The 15,990-nt window shown below is 48.6% G+C and overlaps 1 protein-coding gene across 1 annotated transcript; it reads right to left on the bottom strand.

The window, feature by feature from the left end:
- Positions 1 to 8,312: 8,312 nt before the first annotated feature.
- On the bottom strand, positions 8,313 to 9,842 carry LOC128265235 (WAS/WASL-interacting protein family member 3-like). Its single transcript, XM_053001112.1, has 4 exons — positions 9,765 to 9,842; positions 9,412 to 9,695; positions 9,187 to 9,340; positions 8,313 to 9,101 (listed from the first exon to the last, which is right to left on the bottom strand). The coding sequence occupies exons 1-4, from the start codon at positions 9,840 to 9,842 to the stop codon at positions 8,313 to 8,315; spliced, it is 1,305 nt and encodes a 434-aa protein (XP_052857072.1).
- Between the last annotated feature and the right edge of the window lie 6,148 nt (positions 9,843 to 15,990).

Here is a 15,990-nt window from a genome sequence, read left to right as displayed (position 1 = left end):
GATCCCACATTTAGTTCTCAGAATTTTTGATTGAGCTCTTTGGATTGTTTCTAAGTTACTAACGCGAGCGTTCCCCCATAGTAAGCAGCCATACGTCGAAATTGGCTTTAGGACTGCATTGTTCAAAAGTACTGTATACTCCAGCTTTATCGGTGAACGGGCGTTTACTAGCCAATGTAGACTCCCAGCTCTAATTTTGAGTAGATTTCTTTAAGCTTCTATGTGCTTACGCCAAGTAAGACGTCTATCCAAGTGCACTCCAAGGTATGTTACTTCAGTAGCTCGTGAAACATTGATATTGTTTAAACATAAAATTACATTTGTATTGTCCCGTATAAGATGGTTTGGTATCTTATATGTTTGACATATAAAAAGAGTCAATGTTTTTGTGACGTCCCATACAGAAATAGCTACGAATATTATTCTGTTTTTCACAAGCCACATCATCAAAAATCATAATTGAGTTATTTTTAGCTTCGGTCCGTGCTAAAACAGTTTCAGTTTCCATACCCATAATTAGTTTTAAAAGTTTTTACAAATAATCATATCATAAACTTTTTGAAATCACGTATATATCTGCAAATCTCAGACCATCTGGACTCTTAATTAGACTGATCATAATATTAGTTTTCCCGTAGTTTGATGGACCAACCAGAAGGACTCCTATTGTGTTTGTAAATAAATGGTGGGTGATTTACCTTGTTCCTATTTTTAATATTACGAACAAGGATGTTATTTTTTTTTAGCTTTTCAAGTCGTATTCTTTTATAATTATTGTTATTTAGCATAAATCTTTAGTGTAGAAACATAATATAGAATGGGGAAACTTTTTTATAATCACATCAGTCAATAATAAATACAAAAAAAAACTCTAAGAAAAATGTTAAAGTTAAAATATTGAGAGTGGGGAGATTAACTTGTATGACTCGAATGCAGGAGTTCCCACTGGATAGCTTACCACAAAACCAACAAGAAAGGAAGCAAAATTCGGCAAGCCGAAGTTCATATACCCTTGCAGCTATTGCAAGAACTAAATATTTTTGAAAACATTAAAATTAAGATTTACTTGCGTATTTGTTAAAAACATTGAAGCTATGATGATTTGCAGCTCAATTAATAGATAGTTATTTTATATATTTATATTATTTCTATGGGAGCCATATGATATAGTCGTCCGATTTTGATGAAATTTATACCGTAATTCTGAAAAATTAACCATTACTAAGTCTGCGGGACAGAGGGTATGGTGGAAGCGTTCGTCCAGATCCTGGCGTTTGACCCAATGACTGCGTTGGCGGCTTCCGGCGTACGCTTGAACCGTCAGGTAGAAACTGAGCAGACGTCCGCTGCGACCGGCCAGGACAGAGCAAAGGATGCGGCTGCGAAAGGTGTGCGCCTTGAGAGCACAGTGCCTGTTCACACTAGTCTGGGAACGGTGACGCATCCCTAGGCTCTGTTAGTCCGCCGAGCAAAACGCAGCCGAAGTCACCACGAACGTAGCAGGCGACGGAGACTTCATCCAAGAGCAGTCATAACCAAGCAAGCCGTTCAACGTGGGAAGAAACCGACGGCGGAGCGTATTTCTACACATAGGCCGAGGGTCAAGTCGGCGAATAAAGATTCTTGTACACTTCTGATCTTTCTGTGCGTTCTCACTCATCAATAGGGTGGTCACGTTTATATAAATTTGGTGGGACGGATACATTCATCTTCTGAGCTAGCCGCAGATAATTAACAAAATCAGTTCTTTACAATGTATGTTTGACTGCTTGCTACAGTATTAATATGATCCCGATATAAGTGACGCAAGTTTAAAGCATCCTTTTTTACATATCCCACATTTAGTTCTCAGAATTTTTGATTGAGCTCTTTGGATTGTTTCTAAGTTACTAACGCGAGCGTTCCCCCATAGTAAGCAGCCATACGTCGAAATTGGCTTTAGGACTGCATTGTTCAAAAGTACTTTATACTCCAGCTTTATCGGTGAACGGGCGTTTACTAGCCAATGTAGACTCCCAGCTCTAATTTTGAGTAGATTTCTTTAAGCTTCTATGTGCTTACGCCAAGTAAGACGTCTCTCCAAGTGCACTCCAAGGTATGTTACTTCAGTAGCTTGTGAAACATTGATATTGTTTAAACATAAAATTACATTTGTATTGTCCCGTATAAGATGGTTTGGTATCTTATATGTTTGACATATAAAAAGAGTCAATGTTTTTGTGACGTCCCATACAGAAATAGCTACGAATATTATTCTGTTTTTCACAAGCCACATCATCAAAAATCATAATTGAGTTATTTTTAGCTTCGGTCCGTGCTAAAACAGTTTCAGTTTCCATACCCTTAATTAGTTTTAAAAGTTTTTACAAATAATCATATCATAAACTTTTTGAAATCACGTATATATCTGCAAATCTCAGACCATCTGGACTCTTAATTAGACTGATCATAATATTAGTTTTCCCGTAGTTTGATGGACCAACCAGAAGGACTCCTATTGTGTTTGTAAATAAATGGTGGGTGATTTACCTTGTTCCTATTTTTAATATTACGAACAAGGATGTTATTTTTTTTTAGCTTTTCAAGTCGTATTCTTTTATAATTATTGTTATTTAGCATAAATCTTTAGTGTAGAAACATAATATAGAATGGGGAAACTTTTTTATAATCACATCAGTCAATAATAAATACAAAAAAAAACTCTAAGAAAAATGTTAAAGTTAAAATATTGAGAGTGGGGAGATTAACTTGTATGACTCGAATGCAGGAGTTCCCACTGGATAGCTTACCACAAAACCAACAAGAAAGGAAGCAAAATTCGGCAAGCCGAAGAAGCCGGCTATTGCAAGAACTAAATATTTTTGAAAACATTAAAATTAAGATTTACTTGCGTATTTGTTAAAAACATTGAAGCTATGATGATTTGCAGCTCAATTAATAGATAGTTATTTTATATATTTATATTATTTCTATGGGAGCCATATGATATAGTCGTCCGATTTTGATGAAATTTATACCGTAATTCTGAAAAATTAACCATTACTATATGTCGAAGAACTAATAAAAAAATCAGCAAAGTTATAGTTTTTTTGTATTTATTTCCGCTACTGACGAAGAGGTTGACGAAGCTACCGAAGCTGAGAAGAAGAAACCGAAGCCCGCCCCAATACACATCCGGGAGAAAAGCTGCAATGCACTTGTTAACAAAATAATTGAGCTTATTGGAAAAGATAAATTCCATATAATTCCCCTTGTGAAGGGCAGCATACACGAAACAAAAGTTCAAACGAAGAACGAAGACAATTACCGAGTGTTGTCTAAATATCTTAATGACAAGAAAAAGAACTTCTACACGTACCAACTTAAAAGCAGCAAGGGTCTGCAAGTTGTACTTAAAGGAATTGAATCCGATGTAACACCTGAAGAAGTAAAAAATGCACTACAAGACAAAGGTTTTAACACTAAGGCAGTCTTCAATATCTTGAACAGGGATAGGAAACCGCAACCACTCTTCAAGATAGAGCTGGAACCGGAAACTAAGCCCCTTAATAGAAACGAAGTGCTCCCCATATACAAACTTCAGTTCCTTCTCCACCGTACAATCACAGTAGAGCAACCACATAAGCGCAATGGGCCGGTACAATGTACGAACTGCCAAGAATATGGCCATACAAAGTCATACTGCACACTACGCCCAGTGTGTGTAGTTTGTGGAGACCTTCATGACTCAGCACTCTGCCCAGCGAGCAAAAACGACTCCAATGTAAAAAAGTGCGGCAACTGTGGCGGCACTCATACAGCCAACTACAGAGGTTGCCCAATATACAAGGAGCTAAAAAGTCGCATCCATCAACGAGGAACCACTGCCCGCTCCCACAACACACAGCTCACAGCATCAAAATCAAACCCTGAAGTCTTTTTTTCGACTGCACCCAGCTCTTCACTAGGACCCGTAACCCTCAACAAAAATGTGACATTTGCAAGCGCTCTAAAATTAGGACTGGCTTCTCCTGTATCTAAAACTTCATTTCCACAAGCAGCATGTCTAGAACACAACATGACTCAACAACGTCAACCAACGGAGCAGACACAAAGCAACTTTGAAGCAATGATAGTGTAACGACCTGATTTCTATGTATTCTCGCTCGCTACGTTAACGGGCGGCTAGCTCAGAGAGGTTATGGGTTCGTTCCACCAAATTTATTTTGGGTGATTGCCTTTGACCAATGAATAACGCAAGAGTTCTGTTGGGATCGAAACTGTCTTTATTCGTCTCCTTGTACAAGCCTCGCGGCTCTTCAGCTGCTGCTGCTCCTCGTCGTCGTCCTCTGCGGCGTCGCTCCTCGTCGCTGTCCTTCGCGGCGTCGCTCCTCGTCGTCGACTGTTGCTGGTATCTGCCTCGTGACTCTGGATGTTATGCGAACATCCCCCGGTGGGGCTCGCGACTCCGGGCACGAAGTCTGCCGCGCCAGCTTCGGGGGTGGCGCCGTGTCCCGCGACGTCTCCGGCGGGGTTGGCCACTCCCATTGAGTTATTTTTAGCTTCGGTCCGTGCTAAAACAGTTTCAGTTTCCATACCCTTAATTAGTTTTAAAAGTTTTTACAAATAATCATATCATAAACTTTTTGAAATCACGTATATATCTGCAAATCTCAGACCATCTGGACTCTTAATTAGACTGATCATAATATTAGTTTTCCCGTAGTTTGACGGACCAACCAGAAGGACTCCTATTGTGTTTGTAAATAAATGGTGGGTGATTTACCTTGTTCCTATTTTTAATATTACGAACAAGGATGTTATTTTTTTTAGCTTTTCAAGTCGTATTCTTTTATAATTATTGTTATTTAGCATAAATCTTTAGTGTAGAAACATAATATAGAATGGGGAAACTTTTTTATAATCACATCAGTCAATAATAAATACAAAAAAAACTCTAAGAAAAATGTTAAAGTTAAAATATTGAGAGTGGGGAGATTAACTTGTATGACTCGAATGCAGGAGTTCCCACTGGATAGCTTACCACAAAACCAACAAGAAAGGAAGCAAAATTCGGCAAGCCGAAGAAGCCGGCTATTGCAAGAACTAAATATTTTTGAAAACATTAAAATTAAGATTTACTTGCGTATTTGTTAAAAACATTGAAGCTATGATGATTTGCAGCTCAATTAATAGATAGTTATTTTATATATTTATATTATTTCTATGGGAGCCATATGATATAGTCGTCCGATTTTGATGAAATTTATACCGTAATTCTGAAAAATTAACCATTACTATATGTCGAAGAACTAATAAAAAAATCAGCAAAGTTATAGTTTTTTTTGTATTTATTTCCGCTACTGACGAAGAGGTTGACGAAGCTACCGAAGCTGAGAAGAAGAAACCGAAGCCCGCCCCAATACACATCCGGGAGAAAAGCTGCAATGCACTTGTTAACAAAATAATTGAGCTTATTGGAAAAGATAAATTCCATATAATTCCCCTTGTGAAGGGCAGCATACACGAAACAAAAGTTCAAACGAAGAACGAAGACAATTACCGAGTGTTGTCTAAATATCTTAATGACAAGAAAAAGAACTTCTACACGTACCAACTTAAAAGCAGCAAGGGTCTGCAAGTTGTACTTAAAGGAATTGAATCCGATGTAACACCTGAAGAAGTAAAAAATGCACTACAAGACAAAGGTTTTAACACTAAGGCAGTCTTCAATATCTTGAACAGGGATAGGAAACCGCAACCACTCTTCAAGATAGAGCTGGAACCGGAAACTAAGCCCTTTAATAGAAACGAAGTGCACCCCATATACAAACTTCAGTTCCTTCTCCACCGTAGAATCACAGTAGAGCAACCACATAAGCGCAATGGGCCGGTACAATGTACGAACTGCCAAGAATATGGCCATACAAAGTCATACTGCACACTACGCCCAGTGTGTGTAGTTTGTGGAGACCTTCATGACTCAGCACTCTGCCCAGCGAGCAAAAACGACTCCAATGTAAAAAAGTGCGGCAACTGTGGCGGCACTCATACAGCCAACTACAGAGGTTGCCCAATATACAAGGAGCTAAAAAGTCGCATCCATCAACGAGGAACCACTGCCCGCTCCCACAACACACAGCTCACAGCATCAAAATCAAACCCTGAAGTCTTTTTTTCGACTGCACCCAGCTCCTCACTAGGACCCGTAACCCTCAACAAAAATGTGACATTTGCAAGCGCTCTAAAATTAGGACTGGCTTCTCCTGTATCTAAAACTTCATTTCCACAAGCAGCATGTCTAGAACACAACATGACTCAACAACGTCAACCAACGGAGCAGACACAAAGCAACTTTGAAGCAATGATAGTGTAACGACCTGATTTCTATGTATTCTCGCTCGCTACGTTAACGGGCGGCTAGCTCAGAGAGGTTATGGGTTCGTTCCACCAAATTTATTTTGGGTGATTGCCTTTGACCAATGAATAACGCAAGAGTTCTGTTGGGATCGTAACTGTCTTTATTCGTCTCCTTGTACAAACCTCGCGGCTCTTCAGCTGCTGCTGCTCCTCGTCGTCGTCCTCTGCGGCGTCGCTCCTTGTCGCTGTCCTTCGCGGCGTCGCTCCTCGTCGTCGACTGTTGCTGGTATCTGCCTCGTGACGGCTCCTTCGAGACTCTGGATGTTATGCGAACCTCACTATCGGGACCGGCAAGGTGTTTCGCCTAGCAGGTAGAACGCCGTTCTGCCTTTCCGCCTAGCTACCTTTATCGCAGGCTCCCTAAGTTGGTCCGGATTGTGTCGGCAAGGTGTATCGCCTAGCCGGTTGAACTCGGTTCGACCTCTTCGCCCAGCCACCTTTATCGCAGACTCCACGCAAGGACTCCCTAAGCTCGATTTAACCACGACCTAGCACCCTTTGGATCTCAGCGTTGAAGCCTCAGCCTTGTAGACTCTCAGTCGTTCGGCGTCTCGACTTTGCGATCTTGATCCTGGTACTCGGCACTTGATTAACTTGCTACTAGTCTCGCGTACACGCACTCGCTTTGATTCCCGCACTATTACTCTTCCTGTGTGCTGCGCTTGCGCCGCCTTTTTTAGCCTGTGATGGTCCCGTTATTTCCCTTTTCCAGCTCGCGTGATCGGGTCCAAGGTCCACTGCCGCACCGTTAGTTCACGGTGCGTCCTCTTTGTGCAGGTCCGAAGTCCGCCAATTTACCGTTCGACCCTGTTGCCCTTGCCGTATGCGGGTCCAATGTCCAGCGTGGTACCGTTAATTCACGGTGTCTCCGCTTTGCCCGGGTCCAAGGTCCGTTGTTTACCGTTTGACCTTGTTGCCCTTGACTCCTCCGGCATTCTCGCCTCCTTCGCTGTTGCTATGCAGCTCTCCTGCCTCGGAATTTGTGGGGAGTTTTAAGACTCCTCACATTTCCCCCTTTCTTCGGAAATGTTATGAAAGTGGTGATCTCCCCGCCCCTGTTGTTCGTTCATTCAAATTCCCCGCCCAAACTCGTTCTCCTCGTGACCCTATACAGTTCCCCAAAAGACTTCAACTTTCCCTGAGCTGCCCTCGTAAGACTCCCCCCAGACAGCGCTCTGAAAGACCTTTAACTTTCCCATGGCTGTGCTGCGTTAGCCTGTTCCCCAGACAGTTCCCCGAAAGACTTTAACTTTCCCAAAACTGCATCTTGTTCCTTCGATAATTCCCCGCGTAGAATTTGAATTTCCCGCCCAGACATTTCCCCGTGTTTGACATCACCATTCCGATTCCCGTCGTCTGACCACACCTCGATCGCACTTATCGATAGTGGTTCCAGCATTGCCATCGTTGTTGCCGTTATCGTTTCCGTTGTCTTAAGTTGCCTCCGTGTGACCGTTTCTTGAGAAATCCAGTATTTTTTGTACCCATCGATCGCAACTATCGATCGACCGCCTATCGCCTGGCGCCCCCGTCCCTAATTTCCTCACGGCCTCGTTGTTTTGGAAAAACTGGTAAGTTAACTTGCTGATGATAGTTTTCCTTTAATTAACGACTTTTTTCTTTACAGCGACACCATGACCATGATGCCCCTGATGCCCCTGACATGTCTCGGGGTGCTGACCCTGGACCGCGTGCCCCGGGAGACCCTTGCGGCGGCAAGTGACCCCCCTCGCCCTACGCCTGCGGCAGCCTCGTGTTTTCTGCCGGCCCGCGTGCTTGGCCCGCGATTCCCCCCCTCACCGCCCCCGTTCCGCGATCGGCTGCTGCGGCGGACCACTCTTTTTTTTCTGTGTTGTGCCTTGTTGTGATCCCCTGCCCAAAAAATAACTGCTGGGTCAAATGCTATTATCTGTTTATTGGGCCTTAAACACCCGCACCCGGCCCCCTGCTACCTTGACTCGGTAGCGCTGTCCCTCCTCCAGCACGAGCTTGGCCCACCTGGCCTTCCTCTGCCTCCCTCGCTGTCGCTGCGCCTCTTCGGCCACCCGCGCCGGCCAATCCGCCTCCGGAACCTCCGCCCACGGTTCCGCGCCCTCCGACTGCTGTCTCCGCAGCGTCGGCCTCGCCGGTGGGGCTCGCGACTCCGGGCACGAAGTCTGCCGCGCCAGCTTCGGGGGTGGCGCCGAGTCCCGCGACGTCTCCGGCGGGGTTGGCCACTCCCATGGCCCCTTCTCCAGCCCCTCCTGGGCCTCACGTTCCTCCTCGGTCGTCACCTCCAGCCCCGCGCGATCGGCCGTCTCCGCGACGCGTTTCGTCGACCTGGCCCTCGGATCGCGCGGGCTCAGCGGCGGTGGGCGCCGCCACTCGATGGCTTCGATGGCCTCTCTCATCCTGGCCTCCTCTGCTGCCTCCTCGGGCGCGGGCCACGTCCACGTGACCGTCTGCTGATGACACCGCCGCCCCTCCACCACGATGGTCCGCAGCGCTTGCGCGACCTGCGCTTGTGGCAGGTGCCACTCCTGCTGCCTCGGCGGCGACAATGGTGGTGGTGTTGGCGAGTGTGGCAGCGGTGACGGTGATCGTGGTGGCGGCGGTGGTGGTGGCGTCGGCGATCGTGGTGGCGGTAGCGGCGGCTGCGTTACCGGCGGCGGCCGCGCTGCTGGTGGCGACTGCGGTGCCGACAGCGGCGGCTGCGGCTGCCCCTGCGGCGGCTGTGGCTGCTCCTGCGGCGGCTGTGGCTGCTCCTGCGGCGGCTGTGGCTGCCACTGCGGCGGCTGTGGCTGCCACTGCGGCGGCTGCGGCGGCTCCCACAGTGCGGCCTCCTCGGCCTCGGCGTCCCTCAGCCTCTGCTGCCACGCGGCGACTGCTGCACTCCTCGCCGCCCGCCGGGCCTCCCATTGGCGGACAGTGACCGCCCGCGCCTCCAATATACGAGCCCACTCTTTGGGCTCGCCCGACGGTGGTATGTGCCCTAGGCCGATCCTCCCGAGCCCTGCCGTCGCCCTGCTCAACCGGCGGAAGATCATCCTGTCCCTCGCAGCTCGCCGCGCCACGTCGTCCTCGTCCGACGACACCTCGAGACTGACGGTCTCCGTCCCCTCCTCCTCCTCCTCACTCGCGTCCTCCGGCCCACTTTCGTCGGAAGAGATGGCGACTACCTCTGCGATCTCCGTCGCGTCTGCGCCTGGGTCCTCCTCCTCGGACGGCAGCTCCACGTCCGAGATCTCCCCGGTGGACTCCTCGTCCGCCTCGCTGACCGGTGACGGGGATCGCGACACCAGGGGGGACGCCAGAAGCTGGAGAACGGAATCGGAGTCCCGTCTCCACTTCGCCACTGGCTGTTCCCTGGCGCGCTCCTCCCTCACCTCGTGTTCCACTCGCTGTTGGGTGTTATTCTCACGTGCGCTCATGATGACGATCTTGTTTGGAAAGACCTGCACCATGCAGCGCCGTCGCTGACGAAACCTCGGTTCTTCCGCGTATCCTCGGTTCCGTTATTCGCGGAGAAGTGTACCGGTAACGGGACTCGCTCTCCGCTCTGTGTCCGTGTAACGTTTAAAAGTAACGGTGCCCTCCGTGTACACGCCTCCTACGCAACCCGTGCATGTGTGTGTTTAGCCGGTAACGGTGCCTACGGCTTTTTAAACCCTCCCGCTCTCGCGCTCCTGATGTGTGTGCCATTGTGTGTGTGCTTGACCGTTAATTTCGATACTGCGTATCGTCCTCCCCCTTTCTTCGGTTAGGGTACAGTGCTCCTCCGATACGCCGGATTTGTTGACACTGCCCCTCTTTGCTTTGGGGTTTTAACTGGCTTATGTGTGTTTTCCTTTCCTTGCCCGTGTGTTCGTGCCGCAGGTTGCAAATAACCGGAGAATCGAAATTAATTATTTTAAACGGTCCCTCGTTTCGCCGCGAATCCTTCTGCCGCCTTGGATAGATGGTGCTCCTTGGCCCATACCGTGTCTCCAATCTGTGGTTTCCAAGGGCGCCTCCGGAGATTGTAGTGGCGCGCCTGATCCTGCGCCGCCTTCTCCATGTTCCGTCTGACCAGCTCGAATATTTCGTTTATTTTTTTCGCATTCTCCGACGGGGTCTGGGTTTCCCTTCCTGTGCCGGTGGTTTCTTCATCAAACAACGCGCTCGGTAACCTGGGCTCTCTACCCTGCGTGACGAATGCCGGCGAATACCCTGTGGACTCGGCTACACTAGTGTTCACGGCCAGCTGCAATTCTGGCCATTTCTCATCCCACGTTCTCTGGTCTTGTCCGGCAAACTGGGCGATCATTGTTTTTACGGTTCTATTGGCCCTCTCCGTGGGATTTTCTTGTGGTGTGTACGGGGCTGTGAACTGGTGCCGCACTCCCAACTCAGTCAGGAACCGCTTGAACGCCCTGCTCGTGAACTGCACCCCGTTATCGGTGATTAAGACCTTCGGCACGCCGTACCTTGAGACAATCCTTTCCCGGATTGCCTTTTCCAGCGTCTCCGTGGTAGCCCTCCGCATTGGTACTATTTCCGTCCACTTCGAGAACCGATCTACGAGCACTAGTAGCATCGAGTTCCCGTGTTTCGACCGAGGAAGCGGCCCAACGAAATCGGCGCATACTGTGGCCCAGGGCTCCTCTGGGATCTGTGTGAGCATTTTTCCGGCTGCCTGGAGCTGACTGGGCTTGTACCTGAGGCAGCTCTCACAGTTCCGCACGTGCTTCCTAATGTCGCGGTGCATGCCCGGCCAATAATACCTCGCTGCCACCCTCGTGATCGTCTTCCGGCTGCCCATGTGTCCGGCCGTCGGCGTATCGTGGTTCTCAACCATGACTCGCTGCCTTGACCCGATTGGTACGCATAGCTTCCATGCGCCCACATCCTCGTTGCCTGCTCTGTGAGGAATGTGCCGGTACAGCCGGTCGGCCTCCACTAAATAGTCCGGATATTTTTGGGGGCTCTGTGCTATCTTGCCCCTTATGTCCCTTATCCAGCTACATTCGGCTTGTTCTGCTGACTGGCCAGGTGACTTCGTTTTCAACCTTCGGCAGGTTTCGGGTAAGGGCTGCCGCGACAGTGCGTCCGCCACAATATTCAGCTGGCCTTTCCTGTATGTTATTTCGAAGTCGTGTTGCTGGAGCTCCAGTGCCCACCGCGCGATTCTTCCGGTTGGGCTCTCGATGCTATTTAACCACTTCAAGGCCATGTGATCTGTTATCACTTTGAAGTGGTATCCCTCCAGGTATGGCTTTAATTTTCTTATGGCCCACACGATTGCTAAACATTCCTTTTCAGTGGCGGAGTAACTTTTTTCCGACCCGTTTAGGGTCCGACTGGAATAGGATATCACACGCTCACCCTGGTCGGAATTTTGAGTGAGAATGGCGCCCAGCCCATAATCGCTGGCATCGGTCTGCAGCACAAACGGCTTTGTAAAATCCGGGCATGCCAAAATTGGGTCGGCGACCAATCTTGCCTTGACAGCTTCAAAGGCCTGCTGGTGGTCGTCGGTCCATTCCCATTTGACACCCTTTCGGAGAAGGGCGTTCAGCGGATGCACTAGCGTGGCAAAATCTGGCACAAAACGCCTGTACCACGACGCCACTCCCAAGTACTGCCGTAGTTCCTTGACATTTGCCGGTGGTTTTAGCAATGCTATCGCTGATACCTTTTCCGGATCCGTCCCGATGCCCTGGTCTGTAATGCGATTCCCTAAGTATTGAAGTTCCTTCCTGAAGAATTTACACTTATCCGCGTTTACTTTCAGGTTTGCCGCTCGCAGTCTTCTGAATACTTCCTTTAGGTTCCGCATGTGCTCCTCTAGTGCCCGTCCGATGACGATTATATCATCCTGATACGCGAAAGCGTGCGGCATCATTTCTGGTCCAATTACCTGGTCCAACGCCCGCTGGAATGTTGCTGATGCCGAGTGTAAACCGAAAGGCATAACTTTCCATTGAAACAGGCCTTTCCCTGGCACTGTGAATGCGGTATACTGCCTGCTGGCTGCCTCCAACGGTATTTTCCAGTACCCGTCCTTTAAGTCGAGGCTGCTTATATATTTAGCTTCTCGGAGTTGGTCCAGGATGTAGTTGATCATCGGCATTGGATATGCATCCTTCACGGATTTTGCGTTGATCTGCCTGAAATCCACACAGAGCCTCCATTTCCCGGTCTTCTTTCTCACCATGACTATTGGTGAGCTGTACGGACTCCTTGACGGTTCGATGCATCCCTTTTCAAGTAGCTCGTCTACTTTGGCGTTGATCTCGCCCTGCATTTTTGGATTCTTCGGATAGTACCGCTGTTTGACCGGCTGATCGTCCTTCATGGTGATCCTGTGTACTGCCACGTTTGACGTGCCTTGCAGATTTTCCAGGCTCTCCAACTCGGTCTTTAAAAACTGGTCCACATCCTTCTCCGAAAATTCCTTCGCGGCTTCCACGACTGCTACCGACAGTTTTTCCTCTAGCCAGCCTCGGTGTCTGTCCCTCGCCGGTATCATCACTCTGTGACCTGCGCATTTCACCTCGGCTCCGATTTTGTTGAGGAAGTTCCATCCTAGCACCAGTTCGTCAATCAATCCTGGGAGGATCAGAAGCTCCATTGACACTTTTCTTGTGCCAAGTCCGATTTGAATTTCTAACTGCGATTTTACGTCTCCGCATCTACCGTCCGCCATCCGTACTTGCCTCTTTGTGGGTCCAACCTTTCCTGCCGCCTGCAGCCTGTCCGCCAGCTCTTTGCTGATGAAACTCGCTGTCGCGCCGGTGTCCACCGTGGCCTTAACGTTCGCGTCACCTATGAGCACTGTGGCGGACAGTTGCATTTCTTCCGCCTTCAGGTCGCCCATTATTTTTGAGAGGCAGCACCTTACGATCCCTGGCCGCCCCTCGGAGGCTGGGATCGTTGCGCGTTTCCCGAACAGCACTCCACCGTTCGGACGCCTATCTTTCCGCATCGCCAGCAGAATGTGAGTCGCCGGTTCCGGCACTCCTTCGTCCAGTGGTCCGCGCCCCCGCATCTGCGACACGCGTTGGCCGGATTCTGTATAAATCCACTGCGATCGGCTGGTGGTCCGTGTTCCTGCGGGTATGCCTCCGTGGCGCCTCCGTGTCCTCCTGGCACCGCCTACACACCGCACCCTGCTCTGCCCTTGGCCTTGGCACTGGGCGGTTCTGTGTCCTCTGGGAGTGGTTTTCCATTTCAAACTTCTCCCGTTGCTCCTCCAGCTCCTCGAACTCGTCTGCCAGCGCCATCAGGGTGTCCAGGTGCAGACACTCGTACGGCCGGATAAACATTCGGAGGGCCGGCGTGCTGTTCTCCTTTATCCTGTTCAGGACTTCCTTGGCAGACATACCCAGGGGCCGCATCATCGTCTGCATGTCCACCATGTAATCTTTAAATTTTTCCCCGTATGTCTGCCTCCGCTGCCTGACCTGGTCCGCTAGCTTCTCCATGTAGCCTCGAGGAAGGAAATATCCTTGGAAGCTGAATATGAAGTCTCCCCAGTTGTCCCACTGCCGGTTGTTGGCTATGAACCACTTTAGGGCTCTGCCCTGCAGCAGCTCCGGCATTGCTCGTGGGATCTGGTTTATATCCAGACCATATGTCACGGCTGACCACTCCACCTGCTCCAGGAACTCCAGTGGCTTGTCGTTGCCGTCATACCGAAAGTTCCACTCTCGGACTTGCTTGGCCACCTTGGCGTAGTCCTGCGGATGTGGCCGTACGCTTTCTTTCCTCTCGCGGCTGCCTTCTCGCTGCCTTGCCGTCGCTTGCCATGCTCTGAATATCCAGGCTTGCTATAAGGCCTTCGGCATCTGCGGCTGTTAGCTTGAATTTTGGGACCGGCAGCTTCCGGAATTTGACCTCCAGACCTGCCACTAACTCTGCCACGACCGGGTCTTCTGTTATGCGGTCAACCGTCTCTGCCAGGGTCTTCCTCATCGCCTCTACCGAGCCCTCAAGTTCTATTCCCAGAACATTGCTCACCTCGGCGAAGTCCTCCTTCCTGAGATTATAAATCCAGGACTTTCCCATCTTTGATCTTTTGTTCTCTTGGTCAGGGCAATCACTCATGGGCGCCAGATGTAACGACCTGATTTCTATGTATTCTCGCTCGCTACGTTAACGGGCGGCTAGCTCAGAGAGGTTATGGGTTCGTTCCACCAAATTTATATTGGGTGATTGCCTTTGACCAATGAATAACGCAAGAGTTCTGTTGGGATCGTAACTGTCTTTATTCGTCTCCTTGTACAAGCCTCGCGGCTCTTCAGCTGCTGCTGCTCCTCGTCGTCGTCCTCTGCGGCGTCGCTCCTCGTCGCTGTCCTTCGCGGCGTCGCTCCTCGTCGTCGACTGTTGCTGGTATCTGCCTCGTGACGGCTCCTTCGAGACTCTGGATGTTATGCGAACCTCACTATCGGGACCGGCAAGGTGTTTCGCCTAGCAGGTAGAACGCCGTTCTGCCTTTACGCCTAGCTACCTTTATCGCAGGCTCCCTAAGTTGGTCCGGATTGTGTCGGCAAGGTGTATCGCCTAGCCGGTTGAACTCGGTTCGACCTCTTCGCCCAGCCACCTTTATCGCAGACTCCACGCAAGGACTCCCTAAGCTCGATTTAACCACGACCTAGCACCCTTTGGATCTCAGCGTTGAAGCCTCAGCCTTGTAGACTCTCAGTCGTTCGGCGTCTCGACTTTGCGATCTTGATCCTGGTACTCGGCACTTGATTAACTTGCTACTAGTCTCGCGTACACGCACTCGCTTTGATTCTCGCACTATTACTCTCCTGTGTGCTGCGCTTGCGCCGCCTTTTATAGCCTGTGATGGTCCCGTTATTTCCCTTTTCCAGCTCGCGTGATCGGGTCCAAGGTCCACTGCCGCACCGTTAGTTCACGGTGCGTCCTCTTGTGCGGGTCCGAAGTCCGCCAATTTACCGTTCGACCCTGTTGCCCTTGCCGTATGAGGGTCCAATGTCCAGCGTGGTACCGTTAATTCACGGTGTCTCCGCTTTGCCCGGGTCCAAGGTCCGTTGTTTACCGTTTGACCTTGTTGCCCTTGACTCCTCCGGCATTCTCGCCTCCTTCGCTGTTGCTATGCAGCTCTCCTGCCTCGGAATTTGTGGGGAGTTTTAAGACTCCTCACAGGATTTTTACCTAAATGACTCGTATTTCAACAATTAACATTATGTAATCAATATTAGCATTAATAATAATATCAACTTTAGTAACATTATTATTTTATTTACGAATTTGTTATTCAGCATTTATACTTAACTATTTTGAAAATAACTGAATTACGGAGATTAAATAGTAATAATACAAATTTATATTTTTTAATAACTTTTTTTCGATTTTGGGATTATTTTTAATTTCTATATTTTTTTGTATATGCTGAGGTTTTAAGTTAATTAAACTAATAGCCTTCAAAGCTGTAAATATAGGGTTATCCTTTAAGCCTTCGTAAAAATTTACCTCCTTCAAAATTGCAGTTTGATATCATTATTGACTATAAAGCCTAAATAATTATAAAATAATATTTGATTAAGAAGAAAAACTCTTATAAATAGATTTACAATCTATTGCCTAAATTTCAGCCACTTAATC

The sequence above is a fragment of the Drosophila gunungcola genome, unplaced genomic scaffold (genome assembly GCF_025200985.1).
Source record: "Drosophila gunungcola strain Sukarami unplaced genomic scaffold, Dgunungcola_SK_2 000104F, whole genome shotgun sequence".
Taxonomy (NCBI): domain Eukaryota; kingdom Metazoa; phylum Arthropoda; class Insecta; order Diptera; family Drosophilidae; genus Drosophila; species Drosophila gunungcola.
The sequence above is the reverse complement of the archived record's forward strand: the minus strand, read 5'-3'. Positions and strand labels throughout refer to the sequence as shown.

Excerpts from the sequence above, each read along its gene's own strand:
- LOC128265235 (XM_053001112.1), bottom strand. The coding sequence starts at position 9,842 with ATGGTGCAGGTCTTTCCAAACAAGATCGTCATCATGAGCGCACGTGAG. Across the intron at positions 9,341-9,411 it reads GACAGGATGATCTTCCGCCG|AGTGGGCTCGTATATTGGAG; the intron begins GTTGAGCAGGGC and ends GCGAGCCCAAAG. Across the intron at positions 9,102-9,186 it reads GAGCCGCCGCAGCCGCCGCA|GGGCAGCCGCAGCCGCCGCT; the intron begins GTGGCAGCCACA and ends CAGCCGCCGCAG.